We start from the raw sequence: 21,127 nt of genomic DNA, 5'->3' as shown, positions 1-21,127 counted from the left end.
GATGGAGGAGATGGAGATGATGGAGGAGATGGAGGAGATGGAGATGATGGAGATGATGGAGATGATGGAGATGATGGAGGAGATGAGGAGATGGAGATGATGGAGATGATGGAGGAGATGAGGAGATGGAGATGATGGAGGAGATGGAGGAGATGGAGATGATGGAGGAGATGGAGGAGATGGAGGAGATGGAGATGATGGAGATGATGGAGATGATGGAGGAGATGAGGAGATGGAGATGATGGAGATGATGGAGGAGATGAGGAGATGGAGGAGATGGAGGAGATGGAGATGATGGAGGAGATGGAGGAGATGAGGAGATGGAGATGATGGAGGAGATGGAGGAGATGGAGGAGATGGAGGAGATGGAGATGATGGAGATGATGGAGGAGATGGAGGAGATGAGGAGATGGAGATGATGGAGGAGATGGAGATGATGGAGGAGATGGAGGAGATGGAGGAGATGGAGATGATGGAGATGATGGAGATGATGGAGGAGATGAGGAGATGGAGATGATGGAGATGATGGAGGAGATGAGGAGATGGAGATGATGGAGATGATGGAGGAGATGAGGAGATGGAGATGATGGAGGAGATGGAGGAGATGGAGATGATGGAGGAGATGGAGGAGATGGAGGAGATGGAGATGATGGAGATGATGGAGATGATGGAGGAGATGGAGATGATGGAGATGATGGAGGAGATGAGGAGATGGAGGAGATGGAGGAGATGGAGATGATGGAGGAGATGGAGGAGATGAGGAGATGGAGATGATGGAGGAGATGGAGGAGATGGAGGAGATGGAGGAGATGGAGATGATGGAGATGATGGATGAGATGGAGGAGATGAGGAGATGGAGATGATGGAGGAGATGGAGGAGATGGAGATGATGGAGATGATGGAGATGATGGAGGAGATGAGGAGATGGAGATGATGGAGATGATGGAGGAGATGAGGAGATGGAGATGATGGAGGAGATGGAGATGATGGAGGAGATGGAGGAGATGGAGGAGATGGAGGAGATGGAGATGATGGAGGTGATGGAGGAGATGGAGGAGATGAGGAGATGGAGATGATGGAGGAGATGGAGATGATGGAGGAGATGGAGGAGATGGAGATGATGGAGATGATGGAGATGATGGAGGAGATGGAGGAGATGAGGAGATGGAGATGATGGAGATGATGGAGGAGATGAGGAGATGGAGATGATGGAGGAGATGAGGAGATGGAGATGATGGAGGAGATGGAGGAGATGGAGGAGATGAGGAGATGGAGGAGATGGAGGAGATGGAGATGATGGAGGAGATGGAGGAGATGGAGGAGATGAGGAGATGGAGGAGATGGAGGAGATGAGGAGATGGAGGAGATGGAGGAGATGGAGATGATGGAACAGGAACACAGATATAGACACTTAGACAGATACCAAACAAGAGAGCAGATTTTAAGATGTTTTACCTGATTAGAACCACACTGACAATTATTATCAGGATGTTTTTCTTCCACAGGAATACGGAGGATGATAAAGACTGTATTACAATGATGTGATGATCCAGTCTGATGCACACACACACACACACACACACACACACACACACACACACACACACACACACACACACACACATCCAGCTTTAGGTTCAAGAAACAAAAACACTTGGTTAGGTTTAGGAAACGATCGAAGGAATGAGGAGTCGGCTGTTTGTTATACCCTGAACACACACACACACACACACTCTCACACACACACACTCACACTCACACACACACACACACACACACACGACTTGCGAGGTGAAACACAGGCCTTTCATCTCTTCATCTCCCCGTGTCAGAGTGACTGATGGTGCGGACAAAAGGACGGGATGAGGAACTGGACCTCCACTCTCCGGGGAGACACACACACACACACACACTGCACACACACACACACACACACACACACACACTGCACACACACACACACACACACACACACTGCACACACACACACACACACACACACACACTGCACACACACACACACACACACTTCTACGGAAGAAAAACCTCTGTTTCCTGTATCCAGATGCGTAAAAAAACACACAATGCTGTCACGCTGTGTGTGTGTGTCTGTGTGTGTGTGTGTGTGTCTGTGTGTGTGTGTGTCTGTGTGTGTGTGTGTGTGTGTGTGTCTGTGTGTGTCTGTGTGTGTGTGTGTCTGTGTGTGTCTGTGTGTGTGTCTGTGTGTGTCTGTGTGTCTGTGTGTGTCTGTGTGTGTCTGTGTGTCTGTGTGTGTGTGTCTGTGTGTGTGTGTGTGTGTGTGTGTGTGTGTCTGTGTGTGTGTGTGTGTGTGTGTGTGTGTGTGTCTGTGTGTGTGTGTGTGTGTGTGTGTGTGTGTGTGTCTGTGTGTGTGTGTGTGTGTGTGTGTGTGTCTGTGTGTGTGTGTGTGTGTGTGTGTGTGTCTGTGTGTGTGTGTGTGTGTGTGTGTGTGTCTGTGTGTGTGTGTGTGTGTGTGTGTGTGTCTGTGTGTGTGTGTGTGTGTGTGTGTCTGTGTGTGTGTGTGTGTGTGTGTGTGTGTGTCTGTGTGTGTGTGTGTGTGTGTGTGTCTGTGTGTGTGTGTGTGTGTGTGTGTGTGTGTGTGTGTCTGTGTGTGTGTGTGTCTGTGTCTGCATTTCTATCAACAGGAAGGTTCCGTTGGTCCTCAGCTGCACCGTCACCGACCCTGAAGGCCGTTTCATCATTAAAAACATATCCATCAACAATAGAGGTTTGGATATCACCACGAAACTTCCCCAGTTCATTACATACATTAAGGTAATATTTGTTGGTATTACACATTTCCTGAACATTGTAATTAAGTAGGCCAATAAACACCTCAGATCATTATCAGCCCCAAATGTCTGAATGTATCTGCGTTAACATCTATAATAATCCCTCCTCTTGTCTCTCTGCTTCCTGTTTGTTTGTTTGTTTGTTTGTTTGTTTGTTTGTTTGCTGTCACCTTTCAGACCAAATGGCTGTGACTCCATTGATTTTCAGTAGATCTTTTGTTCTTGCTCCAGCTGAGTTATGGGACTTCATAACATATTGAATAAACGTCCTTCAGATTGATCACGGACTGCAGAGACCGGCTCTCTGTCACTCCCCCTGGAGGGTTCGACCAATCCAGAGGCTCCGTGCAGCCTCAAGATGGTGGCCAATAACACATTTTATATATTTGTATATATATATATAAATATATAAAATACATATATTGCAAATAGATGCAAAACTATATATTTAAACTGATTTAAATGTGAGATTCAATGTGATTAACTGTGATGAAAGTCATCAGAAATGTAAAAGGAAACAAGGTTATAAGTTTCTAACTAAGGACGTTATCATCATCATATGTCTCGTATACATAAGGCTACTTAACATATGCACATTTTGTGCTTTTTAGTGTTTGTAACATTGAATAAAGACCACCCCGACTTTACAGGAACACTGTCGTTTACAAGTCGTCTTGAAACCTGCATTCTCACTCCTGTCCACCGGGGGGCGACCCCTCTGGTTGTATAGAAGCTCCATCCTTCATTGTGCTGAAAACTCTAGTAAATCAAAACTGAACCGGACATGGACATTCCTATATTTCTTTCAGCATATTTTACCTCATTACCGTTTACAATTTACAAAAACCTTCTAAATTGACTCATAGACAGCGATGTTTTTAGCTTTATTTCTATTTTTTTTTATGTGTAAGTACATTAAGAGTATAACAACAACAACAACAACAACAACAAAAAGCTTGTATGTGGACTCACACCTGGCCAATAAAGTTGATTGTGACATGAATATTATCCCACATTTTTTGACGACTGACATTCCTGCATTCTCACTCCTGTCCACCGGGGGGCGACCCCTCTGGTTGTATAGAAGCTCCATCCTTCATTGTGCTGAAAACTCTAGAAATCAAAACTGAATTATTAAAAATGGACATCAGACAAAGGTCGAGCATTAAACTGACGCACTCAGTACGAACAGGAAGTGCAGTAGTAGTATTTATGTTTTAACTTACAGAATGTCGTATTTGTTTATCTCAGTTATTTATTATTATTTTTATATTTTATTTTATAAAATTGTGCTTCTTTTTTTTTCACTGCCTGATTTGACTCGTCTCATTAATACATTTGTAGTTAAATGTCTAACTAAATGTCTAAATGTTGAGTTACCACGCAGAGCTAAATATAACTACGTTATTAAGGTGCTGCGTGAAGCAGAAGAAGAAGAGTTTATGATTACAAGTTGTTTTTTTATTGAATGTCTTAAAAAAAAAAAAAATTCTATTTGCTTCAATTCATTTGAAGGTTTTTCCTTTCTCTCTTTTTCTCTTTATCTTTCCTTTTAGTTTCATATGTTTTTATTTTCCTAAATGCCCCTTAATTAACGGGCCAAAACACAACTGATAATCTTAGTCCTCACTGTGTCTGTAATTATAACTATTAGTCCTCATTCTACTCTTGGTCTGATTACAATTTAAATAACTCTGAATAATATAAATATCAATGAAACAGTATTATTCAAGAGACACATTGCTTAATCTAAAATGAGGCACATCGAAACTACCAGCAGCCTTTACTGCCATCTAGTGGCCGCTCCGGGGAAGTACAGCACCACCAACTTGGCTTCAGGACTAGATTACACATGTCTCTTAAAGAATATGGTTTGACTCCTCACATCATTACTTTCAATATATTGTGTTGTGTTCTTCTTATTTACTTTGTTTCCTCCCAATGATTCCCAGCATGCACTGGGGCCAAAGGCAACAGCAAGAGCAGGTCACCAGAGTGTACCATAACTTCAGTGTGTACTTTATATCTCTTTATACAATCTCACTCTAAATATATAAACAATAATCGGGCACACAGTAATTCATAGTCCACATTTCAAGACAAGGAGCAGAGGAGACAAAATATTGTCTCTCTTAAATTTACATATGGGATTAATAGAAGAGTATGATAATATATATATAATATATATAATAAATATATACACACACATATATATATATATATATATATATATATAAAACAAAAGTTTACCCCCGCATTGGGTTTGTTTTTACTGTGAAAAGTCCTCACTAAGAACTTGTAGTTATTCTGGGTCTCTTAGTTGTTGTTGTTTGGCATATTGTTGGCGTCATTTTGCATCTCTTCATTGCTTTGCATCTCTTTGTAGATGCATTGTGCCAATGTACGTTTTTTTGCATCTCATTGTAGTCGCTTTGCGTCTTTGTAGACGATGTTTGTGTCTTTGTTGTCGCTTTGTCTGTCTTTGTAGTCACTTTGTGTGTCTTTGTAGTCGCTTTGTGTGTCTTTGTAGTCACTTTGTGTGTCTTTGTAGTCACTTTGTGTGTCTTTGTAGTCGCTTTGTGTGTCTTTGTAGTCACTTTGTGTGTCTTTGTAGTCACTTTGTGTGTCTTTGTAGTCGCTTTGTGTGTCTTTGTAGTCACTTTGTGTGTCTTTGTTGTCGCTTTGCATCTCTTTGTAGACACTTTGTGTGTCTTTGTAGTCGCTTTGTGTGTCTTTGTTGTCGCTTTGTCTGTCTTTGTAGTCACTTTGTGTGTCTTTGTAGTCACTTTGTGTGTCTTTGTTGTCGCTTTGCATCTCTTTGTAGACACTTTGTGTGTCTTTGTAGTCGCTTTGTGTGTCTTTGTTGTCGCTTTGTCTGTCTTTGTAGTCACTTTTTTCATCTCTTTGTAGACGATGTGTGTGTCTTTGTTGTCGCTTTGCATCTCTTTGTAGACACTTTCCATCTCTTTGTAGACACTTTGTGTCTTTGTTGTCGCTTTCCATCTCTTTGTAGACACTTTGCATCTCTTTGTAGACACTTTGCATCTCTTTGTAGACACTTTATGTATCTTTGTAGTTGCGTTACATCTTTGTGTGTTTTGAATGGCCTTGTCGTTGTTTTTGCTTTGTTGTTGCTTTGCTTGTCATTGTAGTCGTTTTGAATCTCTTTGTTGTTGTTTCTGTTTTTTTTAGTGTTTTGGTTTTCTTCTTTTCTCCTTTTGTCTCTTTTTAGTCATTTGAGGTCTTTTGTGTCTTTGCCTCTTCGTTTTGAACCTTTTGTCGTCGTCCTCATCACACAGAGGCTCTGGGCCACTTCAGTTATCACACACTAACACAAATGTACGGGAGTACACACACTCACTGGCCTATACAGTATTTACTAATCGATACTCTCTCTCACACACACACACACACACTCAGCGAGAGCTCAAGGTTTGAAGCGATCAGTCAGTTACAGTTGCACTTCGACATTCTGCTTCCAATCAGTAACTTCTGACGTCACGGCCGATTTGATTTATTGATCGATTGACCGGTTGTTGATTCCCTGGTTGCCTTGGTGATGAATTCGCTGTCTCTTGCGTAACTCTTTGCTTTCACTACGTCTCGTCTGCTCGATCAACTCGTGGATTAGCGAAGCGCACATAATTAATCTTAATTAATTTTGCCTCCCAATAGGTTACTGATTGTTAGCTTTCTGTGTTGATTAATTATATAATTGGCCAAATCACTGACAGATTGCCTTATTGGTTTGATGAGTAAAGGAACGTTTCATTTAAATGACATATATGCTTCAGCTTATACTCCAGTTTGCAGCAATCAGTCATTTTTTAAATATCTTTTGGACTAACTACATCTTGCCTGAAAGGATTGAGGAATTATGTCAGAAGCGTTTTCATTCTAAACATTATTATTATTATGTTTTTGAATCCCATAATGACTCGTCTCCTGACTTTACATCTGACAGCTCAAAGGGAAACGTTGGCCAGATTGCCCCCAAAATATGACCGATCGACGTTCTGTTTGTTTGAGTCTGCGTCCTTGTTTACGATATTGTGTCTAGAAAAAGAATGTCAACAAATAAATTCAATTCAATAACAGCCAATGAGTGAAAGAGAGATTTCATCAGCTTTTGCATCATGTTTAAATGCTAATGTTGTTTTTATGATACAATTCACAAATGAACCAAAGCAATGTGGAACATAATATATAACAATGTATAATGTATAACAATGTAATACATTTGGACTGGGGGGGGTTTTAGGTGGTGTGCTGGGAGAGAAAAAACAGGATAATAATAATAAAATAATATAAAATGTCAGCTGACGCGATGGTTAAGATGCGACAGTCAGCCTCGTGGAGACAGTTGCCACGGAGACCGGCGCACGTCATCCCGTAGAGGTTGCCATGGTCCTCTCTGACGTCAAAGCCCCTCGCAAGATGCTCGGGAAACCCCCTGGCGCAGTCGCCCCGGTTACCGACGGGGGGAGGGGTGGGGTTTTAGAGGAAGCGGAAGTGTCAGAGCAGGCGGAAGTGGTACTGCCCTGAATACCCTGAGCAGCGAGCGGAGGACGGCTTCATAAAACTCCCATCGTTCAGAGAATAAAATCGGGATTCCTTGTACGCTCAAAATGTGAGTTCACCTGCATAATACTCGATTGTTGTCTTGTACACACGCGGGGCGAGGACGCGCCCTCGCGGGGGGCAGCGGCGACCCCGTGTCCCTAGCCGCTGCGGCGGAAGGTGCCTATTGTGGTTTGGGGCTGGGTGCGAGGGATTTAGGCCGAGACGTGTGGCTGAAATAGCGAGAAATAACCCATTAAAAAAAAAAAAAAAAAGCCCACCTGGCGAGAGGTCGGTTCGTGCGCTTGTGTTGTATAACGTGCTTTTAGCTGATTTTTTTTTTTTTTTTTCTATTTAAAAAATTTGGGAGGCCCGTGCTCTCCGGTCGATACCACGCGTGGTGCGCGGCGGCCGTGTTGGGAGGGTGAAGCGGAGCGGTGCCCAGGCTTTGGCCATTTTGACAGCTTAGCAGCAGCCGTCGTGGAAGCAGCGTTTTAAATGTATTTATTTTAGCGGCCGCAGTGAAGTACAAGCCCGGTACACGACACGGTGGATCATGTGAGACTAGCGTTTAAGCTGCCGGAAAAACACCCCGACGTATGTTGGGCCTCTTTACCGCAGAAACGGCGTAATTTATAACGATGCTTCGAGCTTAGCCCCGTTGTGGCGTAGTGAGACGACACGGGGAGCTAACACACACACACACTCATTACCCGGGAGTCCAACACAAAAAAATAATTAAAATGTCTTCTGCGCCGATCAACTAGCCGCCGTGTATTCGGTTTGTCATCCGGGTACCTTTGCTCGGCGCTGTTTCGGATCGAACTGGGTCAAGCTGCCGTTATAACGGCCGAAGCTAACGGCTTGAAGCCAGCGGTCGAAGCTAACGGCTCGCTCCGAGCCAGCGGCCGAAGCTAACGGCTCGCTCCGACCCAGCGGCCGAAGCTAACGACTTTAAGCTAACGGCTCTCTCCGAGCCAGCGGCCGAAGCTAACGGCTCGCTCCGAGCCAGCGGTCGAGGCTAACGGCTCGCTTCCGAGCCAACAGCCGCGGCGTGACGCGCCGTTAGCTCGCCCGGCTAGCGGGGGTAATCTATCGCTCCATCTTAAAAAATTCCGCAGGGGAATTGCGACAAGGAGGGCGTAGTTGACGGCAGGCCGGACTAACCGACACGACCCTGAACATCCACGGGCCCGCCGGGTTGTTTATTAAAACCGTATATTGTGTGGTTTTGTGTGTGTGTTTAAGGTTAAAAATGGTGTACCCCGTGTTTCTTTTTTTTTGTATTCCCCCCCCTCCGCCTGTTAACCGTAGTAGTCGGTGGTTTTTGTAGCACCACGAAGAGGCCCGACATTGGTGCACATTCAACCGGCGTGCGGGTTGATTAATAAGCTCCACTAAACGTTGTTCCGTCACCCGCATTTTGAGAACAGATTAGCTTCTGGAGGCGTCGACGCGGCGGCGTGAACGCCTCATGCAGCCGGAAGGTTCACTTCCTTTTCGTCGGTGCAGGAAGAAAAGAAGAAAAGAAGCGTCTCCATTTCTCTCACTGGGCACCCGTTTCCTGTTTGTGCTCATTTAATTACCTGTCAACGTCATGTATGTATTTATTTTTAATAAGATTTTTTTTTTTAAATCAGTGGCCACAATCAAAAGCATGTCAATGAGATAAACATTTTTTTTTTTTAAATAGGAGTTTAGATAATTAACCCTGAGAATCAATGACAGCTGAGAAAACGCAAAGTAGGTGCTTTTTTTTTTTAATTAAAATTGTACGCTTGGATGTTTGTCAAGAGTGAAATCCAATTAAATCGTAGCCACCCTTTTTTTTTTTTTTTTCATAATCATTCACTATAAAGGTTTTTTTCATGACTGGTGTTTGATTAACAGATAATATTTTTAGCATGTAGTAACCTTTTTATTGTAAAAGTTTAACTCGACACCTTTACTAAAATAATGACTAATTGAAAGTGGCTTATTCACCTCTTCAGGTGAATAACAGAAACTGTCAACGTCGTCTTCAACTTGACGATTAGTTTAATTACCGACTAATTCGCCTGATTATTTCCTTGATTAATAGTGCGCCCTGTAATATGTCGGCACGGTAAATAGCCTCCGATTTCCCAGAACCCATGTCGATGTAGCCCATGCTAAATATCCAGATATTATAATTATAGTCGTGCAAATGGCGTTTTTTAAGTGAAAAGGTTTTCTGCCAATCATAAGTTAAAAATGACATGAGGTGAGACAAAAAGTAAACGCCACTTTTTTCCCATATTAGTAATTTGAATTGGTCAAATCAAATAGTCTTGATTTACATTCTGATGTATTTTTTTAAATGTTATATTCCTTCTTAAAACTGATTTAAAATGCGCTGCTAAAAGCCCTCTCACGCTCAGATCGAGACTTTAAACCGATCACGTTGGGGTTCTGATTTGTTGGCCGGGACTCGAGAGGGATTTCAGGTTTCTTCCTAATCGGTGTCCTGGAAATGGAGGAAATGGTGTCTGGATTCATAATGATCCTACACGCTAACGGTCAAATGTTTTTACGGCGAAAGAATGTAAACGGCACTCGATATCGGCAGATAATTTATTTGATGAATCGGCACTGGACCTGTGCCATTGGTGCGCTGAGACCACGGGAAGGGAACAGGAGTGGTCGCGGGATCAAACTTTTGTTTTTGTTTGTCGCCGCCATCTTTTCTGTCGGGCGAGAGGCCGGCGGTCCTGCTTTTTTATCCGGCAAATTAAATACTTTGCTACTCTAACCCGAGATATTAAAGGGTTGACATAATATAGGGGGATGTTAGCCCCGGGGTGAACTTATTGATAATTATTAGTTGCTCAGTAATGTTTTAAACTAATGGAGGGGAGGATGAGTGTCCACTTATCTGACGTCATCATTTAAATTGAATATACAATAAAGCCACACTTGAACCGCCTCTTTTGAATGTACACAGGTGCCATCTGGTGGCGTTGAGACAAACTTCACGATGTGCATTTGATATGTAAAATACAACCAGTTTGATTACCAAATAGATCTGTGAGAGAGAGAGTTTCCTTCTTTTTTTTAAAAATATTAATTTTGGCGTCCAGAAGATCATAAAAAGGAAAAACTAATCATAGCCCGGCTGTAAATCTGCCCACAGAAGGCTCCTCATAAAAGCAAGCGTCCGCCAAGAGAGAGAAGACGCTGTGTACACTAACGTCTCCTTCATGCCGAGCTTCTGCATGAGGACCGTCGCACTTGAGCAAGGCACCAGCGCGATGCCCGTCGGTGCCTTGTCACGGACACGGAGGCAATAAAACTGCCGCAGTATTTATTTTTGTTAAGAGAACTGCGACTTGGAACATTTTCTGGATGAAACGGTTGCCGTTCACTTTTTCAAAAGATGACTCCTCGAAGGGGTCGAATTGGTTATTTTCTCTCGTGAATTTTAAATTTAGTTTCACCAAAAGCCAAATCATTGAAACGGTCCAGGTTGGACTTGAATTGCTTCAAAGTTGTTTTTACTGTCAATCAGTCATACTTATTGCATTAGATTAGAGTTGGTTATCTGTGGCGAGTTAATATTAACTCTTCTGTCAGACTGGAGTCGGTCTGAAGCCATTAATGTTACTGATTTTAATAGATTCAGATGAATCCAAATTAACTGCTCATAATTCCCTCACATCTATAAATTGCTCCTTTTAAAACAACTTCTATTCATTGAAATTTCTCACCAAAAACTTAATTTTACACTTGAACACTTTGCCCGAATTGGACCTTGAACGCACCTCGATGCAACCTCCGTTGCATCGAGGTGTGTTCAAGGTCCAATTCGGGCCGTTCGCAAAGCGGCGTTGTGTGTGTCAGTTAAAAACAAAGAGCATTGTGGTACTAATGAAGCTTATAGACTACACCTCTTTTGCCCTCCTGTAGGGAACCCCCATCCTCACCCCCCTGCTTCCTCAGGGAGGTCAGAAGTCAGGTAAGCTTCAAGGACACGTGAACGTAACAAGGTGGTGTTTGAATGTCCCTCTGGTGGAAGGCTCCTAAACGGGTGGGGGGGGGGGACGTGTCGTCGTGCAGATGTTGAGGGTACATCTGCCTTCTGGTGTTGGTGTATTAACACATTTACCTTCTTGGGCATTCTTAAGCAGTTTGTTTTAGTTTTTATTTTTTTAAATGTACACCCCTCCAAATGTAGGACGTAGCGGCGAGTTGCTGGATAGATGTGAGATGGAGGCGCCTGCCGCGGCCTACTTAGACCTACACATCCTGCGAGTAGAAAGCCCCCGAGGACGCAAAAACCGAGGGGGGGGGTAGTAATCTGAAGGGTTTCTGACATTTGGCGAGGAGCTGTGAGGTCTCTGCTTGAGCGGCGGGATGTCAGTCTTGGTTAATTTCCCTTTTTTTTTTTTTACTCCCCGCTTCACATTTACAGCCGTGGCGCCGCGCTACGTCCATCCGGTTGTTGTTGTTGTTTTTATAAACCGTACAACCAGACTGGTGTGTGTATATTATTTGTTCCTAATAATCTCATACGCTCCGTGGCGGCTGAGTAAATTGTCTTTTTTGAATATGGAGCGGTTCACCGTGGACGTTTCAGCCTTCTGGTTCCTTTTCTCTTAACGCATCACCGTCTCCGGCATGTTCTCGTCTCCTCTCCTGCTCTCTCTGTCCAACCCCCTTTTTTCGCCCGTTCCAGCTGGTAAATGGAGAGATCTGGAGTCCAAACCACTAACTTCCTCTTCTTTCTTCCCCCCCCCCCTCATGTTCTTCTCCCACATGCAGCCTAAAAAATGGATAAGAACGACCTGGTGCAGAAAGCCAAGCTGGCCGAGCAGGCCGAGCGCTACGACGACATGGCGGCCGCCATGAAGGCCGTGACGGAGCAGGGCCTGGAGCTCAGCAACGAGGAGCGCAACCTGCTCTCCGTCGCCTACAAGAACGTGGTACGTTTAGTTTGATTACTTCAATACGGAGCTCATAAAAACGATCAATAGGTAGATGTTCTCCTGAGAGCTCCTCGTGAAGATCAGTAATAAATGTATGGACTTGATTATATTAACATGAGATGATCCTCGATTACAGCAGCACGTAAAAACAAATTATTAATAAAAACAAGTGTAATAAATAAGTAAAAAAACGAAAGTATGATATAATCGGACAGATCTGCATTAATGCTTCCTAGTCGCAGATCACTGGTAATTCTATATTATTAAACGATATAAAAAATACTAATGTCCCCCCCAAAACAATTAATTAAAGTAAATAATATTTATTTCCATATCATCTTTTTAATGGTGTGTTTTTGTGAAAATATCCGCTACAGGTGAACAATATTGAACCAACGGTGGTTAATTCTGTTATTCAGTTGGATTTTTACAATGAGAAACCATATTTAGAGGCAGATGAACGCAAACGATGATGAAAGGAAGCAGATTGTCTCCGGGCAACAGACGTTTAGGGGGAAATAACTCTTTTTAGTTCTACTTGAGTGAGGAATGGTGGTTATTCTGGGTGGTATGAATAATAATAATAAACAGACAGTGGTCCAGAGGAGACCCGAGGCTTTAAAATAAGAAGGAAAGAAAGAAACTCTTAGTAGTTATGGAGCGTCTCCCGGTGGAGTTATGGAGCGTCTCCTGGTGGAGTTGTGGAGCGTCTCCCGGTGGAGTTGTGGAGCGTCTCCCGGTGGAGTTGTGGAGCGTCTCCCGGTGGAGTTGTGGAGCGTCTCCCGGTGGAGTTGTGGAGCGTCTCCTCATGGAGTTATGGAGCGTCTCCCGGTGGAGTTATGGAGCGTCTCCCGGTGGAGTTGTGGAGCGTCTCCCGGTGGAGTTGTGGAGCGTCTCCTCATGGAGTTATGGAGCGTCTCCCGGTGGAGTTATGGAGCGTCTCCTCATGGAGTTATGGAGCGTCTCCCGGTGGAGTTATGGAGCGTCTCCTCATGGAGTTATGGAGCGTCTCCCGGTGGAGTTATGGAGCGTCTCCCGGTGGAGTTATGGAGCGTCTCCCGGTGGAGTTATGGAGCGTCTCCTCATGGAGTTATGGAGCGTCTCCCGGTGGAGTTATGGAGCGTCTCCCGGTGGAGTTATGGAGCGTCTCCTCATGGAGTTATGGAGCGTCTCCCGGTGGAGTTGTGGAGCGTCTCCCGGTGGAGTTGTGGAGCGTCTCCTCATGGAGTTATGGAGCGTCTCCCGGTGGAGTTATGGAGCGTCTCCTCATGGAGTTATGGAGCGTCTCCTCATGGAGTTATGGAGCGTCTCCCGGTGGAGTTATGGAGCGTCTCCTCATGGAGTTATGGAGCGTCTCCTCATGGAGTTATGGAGCGTCTCCCGGTGGAGTTGTGGAGCGTCTCCCGGTGGAGTTGTGGAGTGTCTCCTGGTGGAGTTGTGAAGCGTCTCCCGGTGGAGTTATGGAGCGTCTCCCGGTGGAGTTGTGGAGTGTCTCCTGGTGGAGTTGTGGAGCGTCTCCTCATGGAGTTATGGAGCGTCTCCCGGTGGAGTTATGGAGCGTCTCCCGGTGGAGTTGTGGAGTGTCTCCTGGTGGAGTTGTGGAGCGTCTCCCGGTGGAGTTATGGAGCTGTGTGAGTGGTACTCTTCAGTATTATGGTCTGTAACAGGAGTCTTGATTCATAGCTCTTACAGTGACGGTTAAAAACATAATCTTTATATTTAATGCGTCGTCTGGCTGCACTTTTGGTGCTTTTCATGAAGATGTTGTGGTCTATTTATAAAAGCACAAATTACATAAGAGCAGCCTCGGGTTTCTCTTTTTTTCAGCGCTGCTCTATTTATCGTCGAGGTTTGATTGAAAAGAAGAAGATATGATTCGATGCGTTTGTGTAACTGAACAAAGAGGTTTGCATGGCTGGAAGAAATGTTGATTTTTGGTGTCACGGAGACAATTTAGTTGAAGGTCATCTTGCAATCTAAGTAACATATTCTTATGTTGCGTATTATAAAAAGGCATTCATACATTTATTTTATTTATGTAAATGTCAGCCTCCCATTACTTCATTGCTCTGCATCATTATGTTTTAAGAGGAGTATTTAATAAAATCATTGTAGTTTCAAATTCAACACCAAATAATTGAGTTATTATTTCAGCTGTGTGTGTATGATACATGTTGTCCTGTTTATTTGTTTACTCATTGTAGGTTGTTGTTTTTGTCGTCAGGTGGGGGCTCGCCGCTCATCCTGGCGCGTCATCTCCAGCATCGAGCAGAAGACGGAGGGGAACGAGAAGAAGCAGCAGATGGCCCGAGAGTACCGTATGAAGATCGAGACTGAACTCCAAGAAATCTGCCAGGACGTGCTGGTACGTGGAGAGGAGGGGGGGGGGGGGAATACGATGTAGGAGGAGGGGAGGGAATACGATGGAGGAGGAGGGGAGGGAATACGATGGAGGAGGAGGGGAGGGAATACGATGGAGGGGAGGGGGGGGGGGGGAATACGATGGAGATGGGGAGGGGGGGGGGGACGAGATACGATGGAGATGGGGAGGGGGGGGGGGAAGAGATACGATGGAGTAAGAGGGGGGGGGGGGGGGAGATACGATGGAGTAAGAGGGGGGGGGGGGGGGAGATACGGTGGAGTAAGAGGGGGGGGGGTGAGATACGGTGGCGTTAGAGGGGGGGGGGGGTGAGATACGACGGAGTAAGAGAGATTTCTCCGCATGTTTAACAAAGTTTTAACGAATCTAAAGAGGGAACCAGGAAGTGAATCCTTCGTCTTGTGAAGCGTTCACCGATGTGAGTTACGTCACTTCGTTCGCCGCGGAGCATTTCAAGTCTCGTTTAGCTTGGTGGACACAGTGTGCGTGTGTCAGCCAAAAGTCGAGCCAGGTGCCGGACGACTCTGCATATTTTCCAGCAGTCTGATTGATCTGAATGATGAAGCTGCGTTCCTGAAGTGTAGACCATAAAGTGACCACTCGGAGTGTCTGCGTCTGTTGGTCCAATAGGAGGTCCTCGTGTGCTCTGAGCCGCCCTTTCGACTGCATTCAATACAAATCTTTGGTGTGGGTGTGCTTTCCTTTTTTTTGGTGCTTTTTGGAACGTAATCGCTGTGGAAAAAGCTGAAACTCCGTTAGCCGAGAAGCTGAAACTCCGTTAGCCGAGAAGTTTAATCTCAGGAACCCCAAATCGCGATTTTTGTTTAATTGTTGTTTCAACGTAATGCGGTCGCTCTTTCCTTAAAGCTACAGTTTCGTTTATTAGGATTCGCCGGCATCTCGTTGTTTTGTTTTTCAAGACGGAGGAAACCGGAACCGTCGTTAACGGTTTGGGTCTTTTGACACGATGGAGGCCTCACGGACGGAGGTCGCTCAAAGGTCAAATCGGATTACGATGGAGGCCTCACGGACGGAGGTCGCTCAAAGGTCAAATCGGATTACGATGGAGGCCTCACGGACGGAGGTCGCTCAAAGGTCAAATCGGATTCCTCCCCCCGCCGCCGCCAGAGCAGTCTTCTAATAATATTGTCACGGTCAAACTGGAAGCCTCTGCAGTGTTGTGAGGGAGGGAGGGATGGATGGATGGATGATGGAGGGGATGATTGACAGACGGAGGGGTTGATGGACAGACGATTGTCGTCCTTAAAGCAGCCGGATGCTCGCGAGGGGAACGCTGCTGACGCATCGGCAGGATCGATGCGCGTCCGTGACCTTGATGAAGAAGATGTTATCTTCAAAGCGAGGAGACGAAACCTTTTTATATATATATAATCAGTAAAATCGTGCGACCGCGACGTCGTTTTGTAGTTGATCTCTGATAACGTTACACATTAAACAACGAATCCCTGTTTGAATATTCTAGAACATGAGGAGGTTTAAACCGACGGGACGTTAGCGGCGCCACTCGTGGCCAAACGAAGGGAAGGTTCATTTACATCACGGTGCGTTCAGGCTCAGTGAAAATGAGTGCTTGTGTTTTCATACTTTCTGTGTTTCTCGTGCGTTTCAGAATCTGCTCGACCAATTCCTCATCGCCAACGCGACTCAGGCGGAGAGCAAGGTGTTCTACCTCAAAATGAAAGGAGACTACTTCAGATACCTGTCGGAGGTGGCCTCCGGGGACTCAAAGAAGGGTGAGTGGCGCTTCCCCTCCTCGCTTCAAGGTCACGGCGGCCCCCGAAGCCCGGTGGCGTTCAGGGACTTCCTATTGTGCCTGAGGACTCGGGGGGGGGGGGGGGGCCGGGGCACCTGGGTAATCAAAGCCCGACCACAAGCGCCTTTTGCAGTGCTGCTCGTGGGGTTAAAATTCCTTTTTGAGGAACAGAACTTGGTAAACGTGCTTTAAAACACTCATCAGAGGAGGATACATACCTCCTTTCTTCAACTACGTGTGAATATTGTATTAAAGTTAACAAGAATATTTCCATAAACTGCCGGTCTGTGTAACAATCACGATGCTCATTGAATGAACTGCCGTCTGTGTTTTGAAGACACGGTGGAGAACTCTCAGCAGGCCTACCAGAAAGCCTTCGACATCAGCAAGAAGGACATGCAGCCGACGCACCCCATCCGGCTCGGCCTGGCCCTCAACTTCTCCGTCTTCTTCTACGAAATCCTCAACTCGCCCGAGCAGGCCTGCACTCTGGCCAAGCAGGTGGGTTCATGACGGGTTATTTTATGACCTGTCAATCACCTTGTAGCCCCGCCCTGAAGCGTCCCCTGCTTTATGGTCTGTTTGACTCTGAATGACCATAATTCACTAAATGAACATCACGCTGTATTGAAGAAGACTTGAAACTAGAGATTGAGACCAAAAACTAATGTTTACAATGTTTACTGAGGGAATACATCAAGAGAAGTAGAGTCATTTATATAGACTTCTATACAACCAGAGGAGTCGCCCCCTGGTGGTCAGGAGAGAGAATGCAGCTTCAACACATGAAGCATAGACTTCTATACAACCAGAGGAGTCGCCCCCTGGTGGTCAGGAGAGAGAATGCAGCTTTAACACATGAAGCATAGACTTCTATACAACCAGAGGAGTCGCCCCCTGGTGGTCAGGAGAGAGAATGCAGCTTTAACACATGAAGCATAGACTTCTATACAACCAGAGGAGTCGCCCCCTGGTGGTCAGGAGAGAGAATGCAGCTTTAACACATGAAGCATAGACTTCTATACAACCAGAGGAGTCAACCCCTGGTGGTCAGTAGAGAGAATGCAGCTTCAACACATGAAGCATAGACTTCTATACAACCAGAGGACTCGCCCCCTGGTGGTCAGGAGAGAGAATGCAGCTTTAACACATGAAGCATAGACTTCTATACAACCAGAGGAGTCGCCCCCTGGTGGTCAGGAGAGAGAATGCAGCTTTAACACATGAAGCATAGACTTCTATACAACCAGAGGAGTCAACCCCTGGTGGTCAGGAGAGAGAATGCAGCTTTAACACATGAAGCATAGACTTCTATACAACCAGAGGAGTCGCCCCCTGGTGGTCAGGAGAGAGAATGCAGCTTTAACACATGAAGCATAGACTTCTATACAACCAGAGCAGTCGCCCCCTAGTGGTCAGGAGAGAGAATGCAGCTTTAACACATGAAGCATATACTTCTATACAACCAGAGGAGTCGCCCCCTGGTGGTCAATAGAGAGAATGCAGCTTTAACACATGAAGCATATACTTCTATACAACCAGAGGAGTCACCCACTGGTGGTCAGGAGAGAGAATGCAGCTTTAACACATGAAGCATAGACTTCTATACAACCAGAGGAGTCGCCCCCTGGTGGTCAGGAGAGAGAATGCAGCTTTAACACATGAAGCATAGACTTCTATACAACCAGAGCAGTCGCCCCCTAGTGGTCAGGAGAGAGAATGCAGCTTTAACACATGAAGCATATACTTCTATACAACCAGAGGAGTCGCCCCCTGGTGGTCAATAGAGAGAATGCAGCTTTAACACATGAAGCATATACTTCTATACAACCAGAGGAGTCACCCACTGGTGGTCAGGAGAGAGAATGCAGCTTTAACGCATGAAGCATAGACTTCTATACAACCAGAGGAGTCGCCCCCTGGTGGTCAGTAGAGAGAATGTAGCTTTAACACATGAAGCATAGACTTCTATACAACCAGAGGAGTCGTATCATGAGACCAACCTGCCTCTTGTCTTTCCTCTGCAGGCGTTTGACGAGGCGATCGCCGAGCTCGACACCTTGAACGAGGACTCGTACAAAGACAGCACGCTGATCATGCAGCTATTAAGGGACAACCTCACTGTGAGTACGATGTCATGTAAAGCTGTGCAGACTCATTCTTTATAAATACACCACCATGTTCCTCACATTGACAACTGCTTCCCTAAATTAGTCTACACAACCTTTTTCTCTTTTTTTTTTTAAACCACACTTTAAATTAAGAAGGGGGGGGTATTGAATGGAGCGCTCCGTGTCTCGGTGTTTGTTGTAAACGTCAACGTGTTTATAAAAAGGTTTCCCGGCAGCTGGAATAACGTTTCATAATAGAAACGCGTGAAGCGATCCATAAGTCAGCGGGAACGTTTATTTTCAGTGGTTCAAGAGGCTCGTCTTCTATTAAAGAAACTAAATGATGTGTTTGTTTGTTTGTTTTAATTGTAATGAAGCTGTAAATGTATTTTAAATGATTTATTCTTTGTCTTCTGCAGCTGTGGACATCAGAAAACCAGGGCGACGAGGGAGAGACCGGCGACGGGGACAACTAGAGCGCACTTCACTGTTAACCTCATGACCCCACTCTCCTCCTTTTGGTCTCTCTTCCTCTCTCATCCTCCTCTTCCTCCTCCTCTTCGTACACATAACCCCCCCCCCCCCCCTCCCCTCCTTCAGACCTCCCCCACTTCCCTTCTGTGTAACCAACAGCATGAATAGTACCCGACCTTTCACAGACAGATAATAAATAAAAAAGAACGAAACGGAGGGGAGGGGGGTGAGAAAAGAGAAACGACTCCATCACCCTGCAATCCCTCCTCCTCCTCCTCCTCCTCCTCCTCCTCTTCCTCTTCCTCCTCCTCCTCCCACTGATCATGGCACTCCAAGGCTCTCCAGCAGACTAAACCCGCTGGTCCGTCTCGTCTTCTAGCACGCAGGGAGGGTTTTATCCAGAATAAAAGAAGAATAAATGTCTTTTTAAAAGCCCACACTCCCCTGTTTTTTAATCTCCTCCATTCCTTCCCTCTCTCCTCTCTCCTTAACGCCTCCCCTCTATTGAGTTAACGCACTTATATAGTTGTCCACCATCTCTCTCCTCCTCCTCCTCCTCTTCCTCCTCGCTCTAGTGAGTTAACGCTTAGTTGTCCATCCCTTTTCTCTTTTGGCTTTTTCTTAGTGTACTGGCAGATGGCTGGTTTTATTCCACTTTAAAAGAAACAACAACAACAAAAAGGTTATTAAACTGTCCGTTTATTTTCAACAAACACTGTGATGCTTAGTTCTTCCTCCACCTTGCTCCTTTGATGGCGGGTCACCTGTATTCAGATGGGGGGGGGGGGGGGGCGGGGGTGGGGGGGGGGTTATACAGAAGGGTCCTAAAGGCTGCATTGTGACACTGAGACCCCCGAGGTTCATTCTGAGTAGAACCTAATAAATAAATACTAAATCACAAAGAAAGAGGTGAAAAGTCCCAAATCATGTAAATTTAATTGAACCTTTTCTTTTCTTCTCTTGTGTGAATCTGTAAAACGTTTCTCCAGCTTCACTGTAAATCTGTGTTTGGAAAACAAAACGGTTTTTTCGTCGTTGGTTATCATCTGTACTAAGAAAACAGCCCCCCCCCTCGCTTCTCACCATGTAAATCTACGGGGGGGTTGAGGTTGGGCAGTTTGTCCTCCTGTGATCTAAAGTTGAGTTCACTTTGACCGTAAACAGGCTATATAATAATATATATATATATATATATTATTTTATATATATATATTTTTTATTACCTGTCACCTTTTTTAATTTGTAACTTTTTAAAGGTTTAACCCAGTGGACTTATTTAAGAATAAACATTTAATCAGATTTAAGTAATTTTAAAGGTACGTGGAACGAGCCGATCTGATATTTTAAAAAGAATAGTTAAGTGATGCTGCAAACTTTAATATCTGACCTTTTACGCTCCCTCTTTTTCTTTAAAATGTGTTTTATTATATTTAATCCCCTCAGTGTCACAATCAGCTGTCACTCACCATCTCGACATTCCACTCTTTAGGTGTAGAAACGAGTCTCAATGTTTTTGTTTTGTTTCTTTTTTGCTGGGGACAACAAAATGTTTTCATGCACTTAAGATCAAAGGGTAAAAAAAAACAAAAAGTATAAAAAAAATATTCCTCCCTTCCTCTTTTTCTCTCGTTAGCTGAACAAAAAACAAAGTTATTCTACGCTTTATAAGGAAATAAAAATATCCCATGCAGTAGTGAATGTGGCACCGAGCCTGTCTGTATATCTGGTATCTCAAATAATTTTGTTTTTACTGACCAGTATTATGCTTAAAATGAAAAAGGAACACAAAAAAAGACCCCCCCCCCCCCCCTCAAAAAAAAAGTTTGCTTCTGTGACGGTTTTCTTGCTTAGAGCGCACGTGGTTGTGAACATTTAGATTTAGCTTAAGAACACCAATAAAAACGACGAAAATGACCCCCAAAAAAAAGAAAAAAACCTTCAACCCCCCCCTCCCCCTCCCCCCACCCACGCCCCCCCCCCCCCCCCCTCACATCCTGGTTATTGAAGTAATACTAGATTTGTGTCTTTTGTCTTTTAAAAGAAAAAAAGAAGGAAAAAAATATCCAACTCTAGTT

At 44.8% G+C, this 21,127-nt stretch overlaps 1 protein-coding gene across 1 annotated transcript; it reads left to right on the top strand.

The window, feature by feature from the left end:
• The first annotated feature begins 7,271 nt into the window (after positions 1-7,271).
• On the top strand, positions 7,272-19,765 carry LOC117730433 (14-3-3 protein beta/alpha-1). Its single transcript, XM_034532151.1, has 7 exons — positions 7,272-7,440; positions 12,150-12,310; positions 14,538-14,678; positions 16,324-16,447; positions 16,805-16,968; positions 18,495-18,590; positions 18,998-19,765. Exons 2-7 carry the CDS (start codon positions 12,158-12,160, stop codon positions 19,052-19,054), a joined length of 735 nt encoding a protein of 244 aa, XP_034388042.1. The 5' UTR covers positions 7,272-7,440; positions 12,150-12,157; the 3' UTR covers positions 19,055-19,765.
• The last annotated feature ends 1,362 nt before the right edge of the window (positions 19,766-21,127 follow it).

This window comes from Cyclopterus lumpus, chromosome 5 (assembly GCF_009769545.1).
Source record: "Cyclopterus lumpus isolate fCycLum1 chromosome 5, fCycLum1.pri, whole genome shotgun sequence".
NCBI lineage: Eukaryota > Metazoa > Chordata > Actinopteri > Perciformes > Cyclopteridae > Cyclopterus > Cyclopterus lumpus.
This window is presented reverse-complemented; position numbering and strand designations above follow the sequence as displayed.

Coding starts and splice junctions, on each gene's coding strand:
- LOC117730433 (XM_034532151.1), top strand. CDS start 12,158: ATGGATAAGAACGACCTGGTGCAGAAAGCCAAGCTGGCCGAGCAGGCC. Junction 12,311..14,537: donor CCGTCGCCTACAAGAACGTG/GTACGTTTAGTT, acceptor TTTTGTCGTCAG/GTGGGGGCTCGCCGCTCATC. Junction 16,969..18,494: donor CCTGCACTCTGGCCAAGCAG/GTGGGTTCATGA, acceptor TTTCCTCTGCAG/GCGTTTGACGAGGCGATCGC.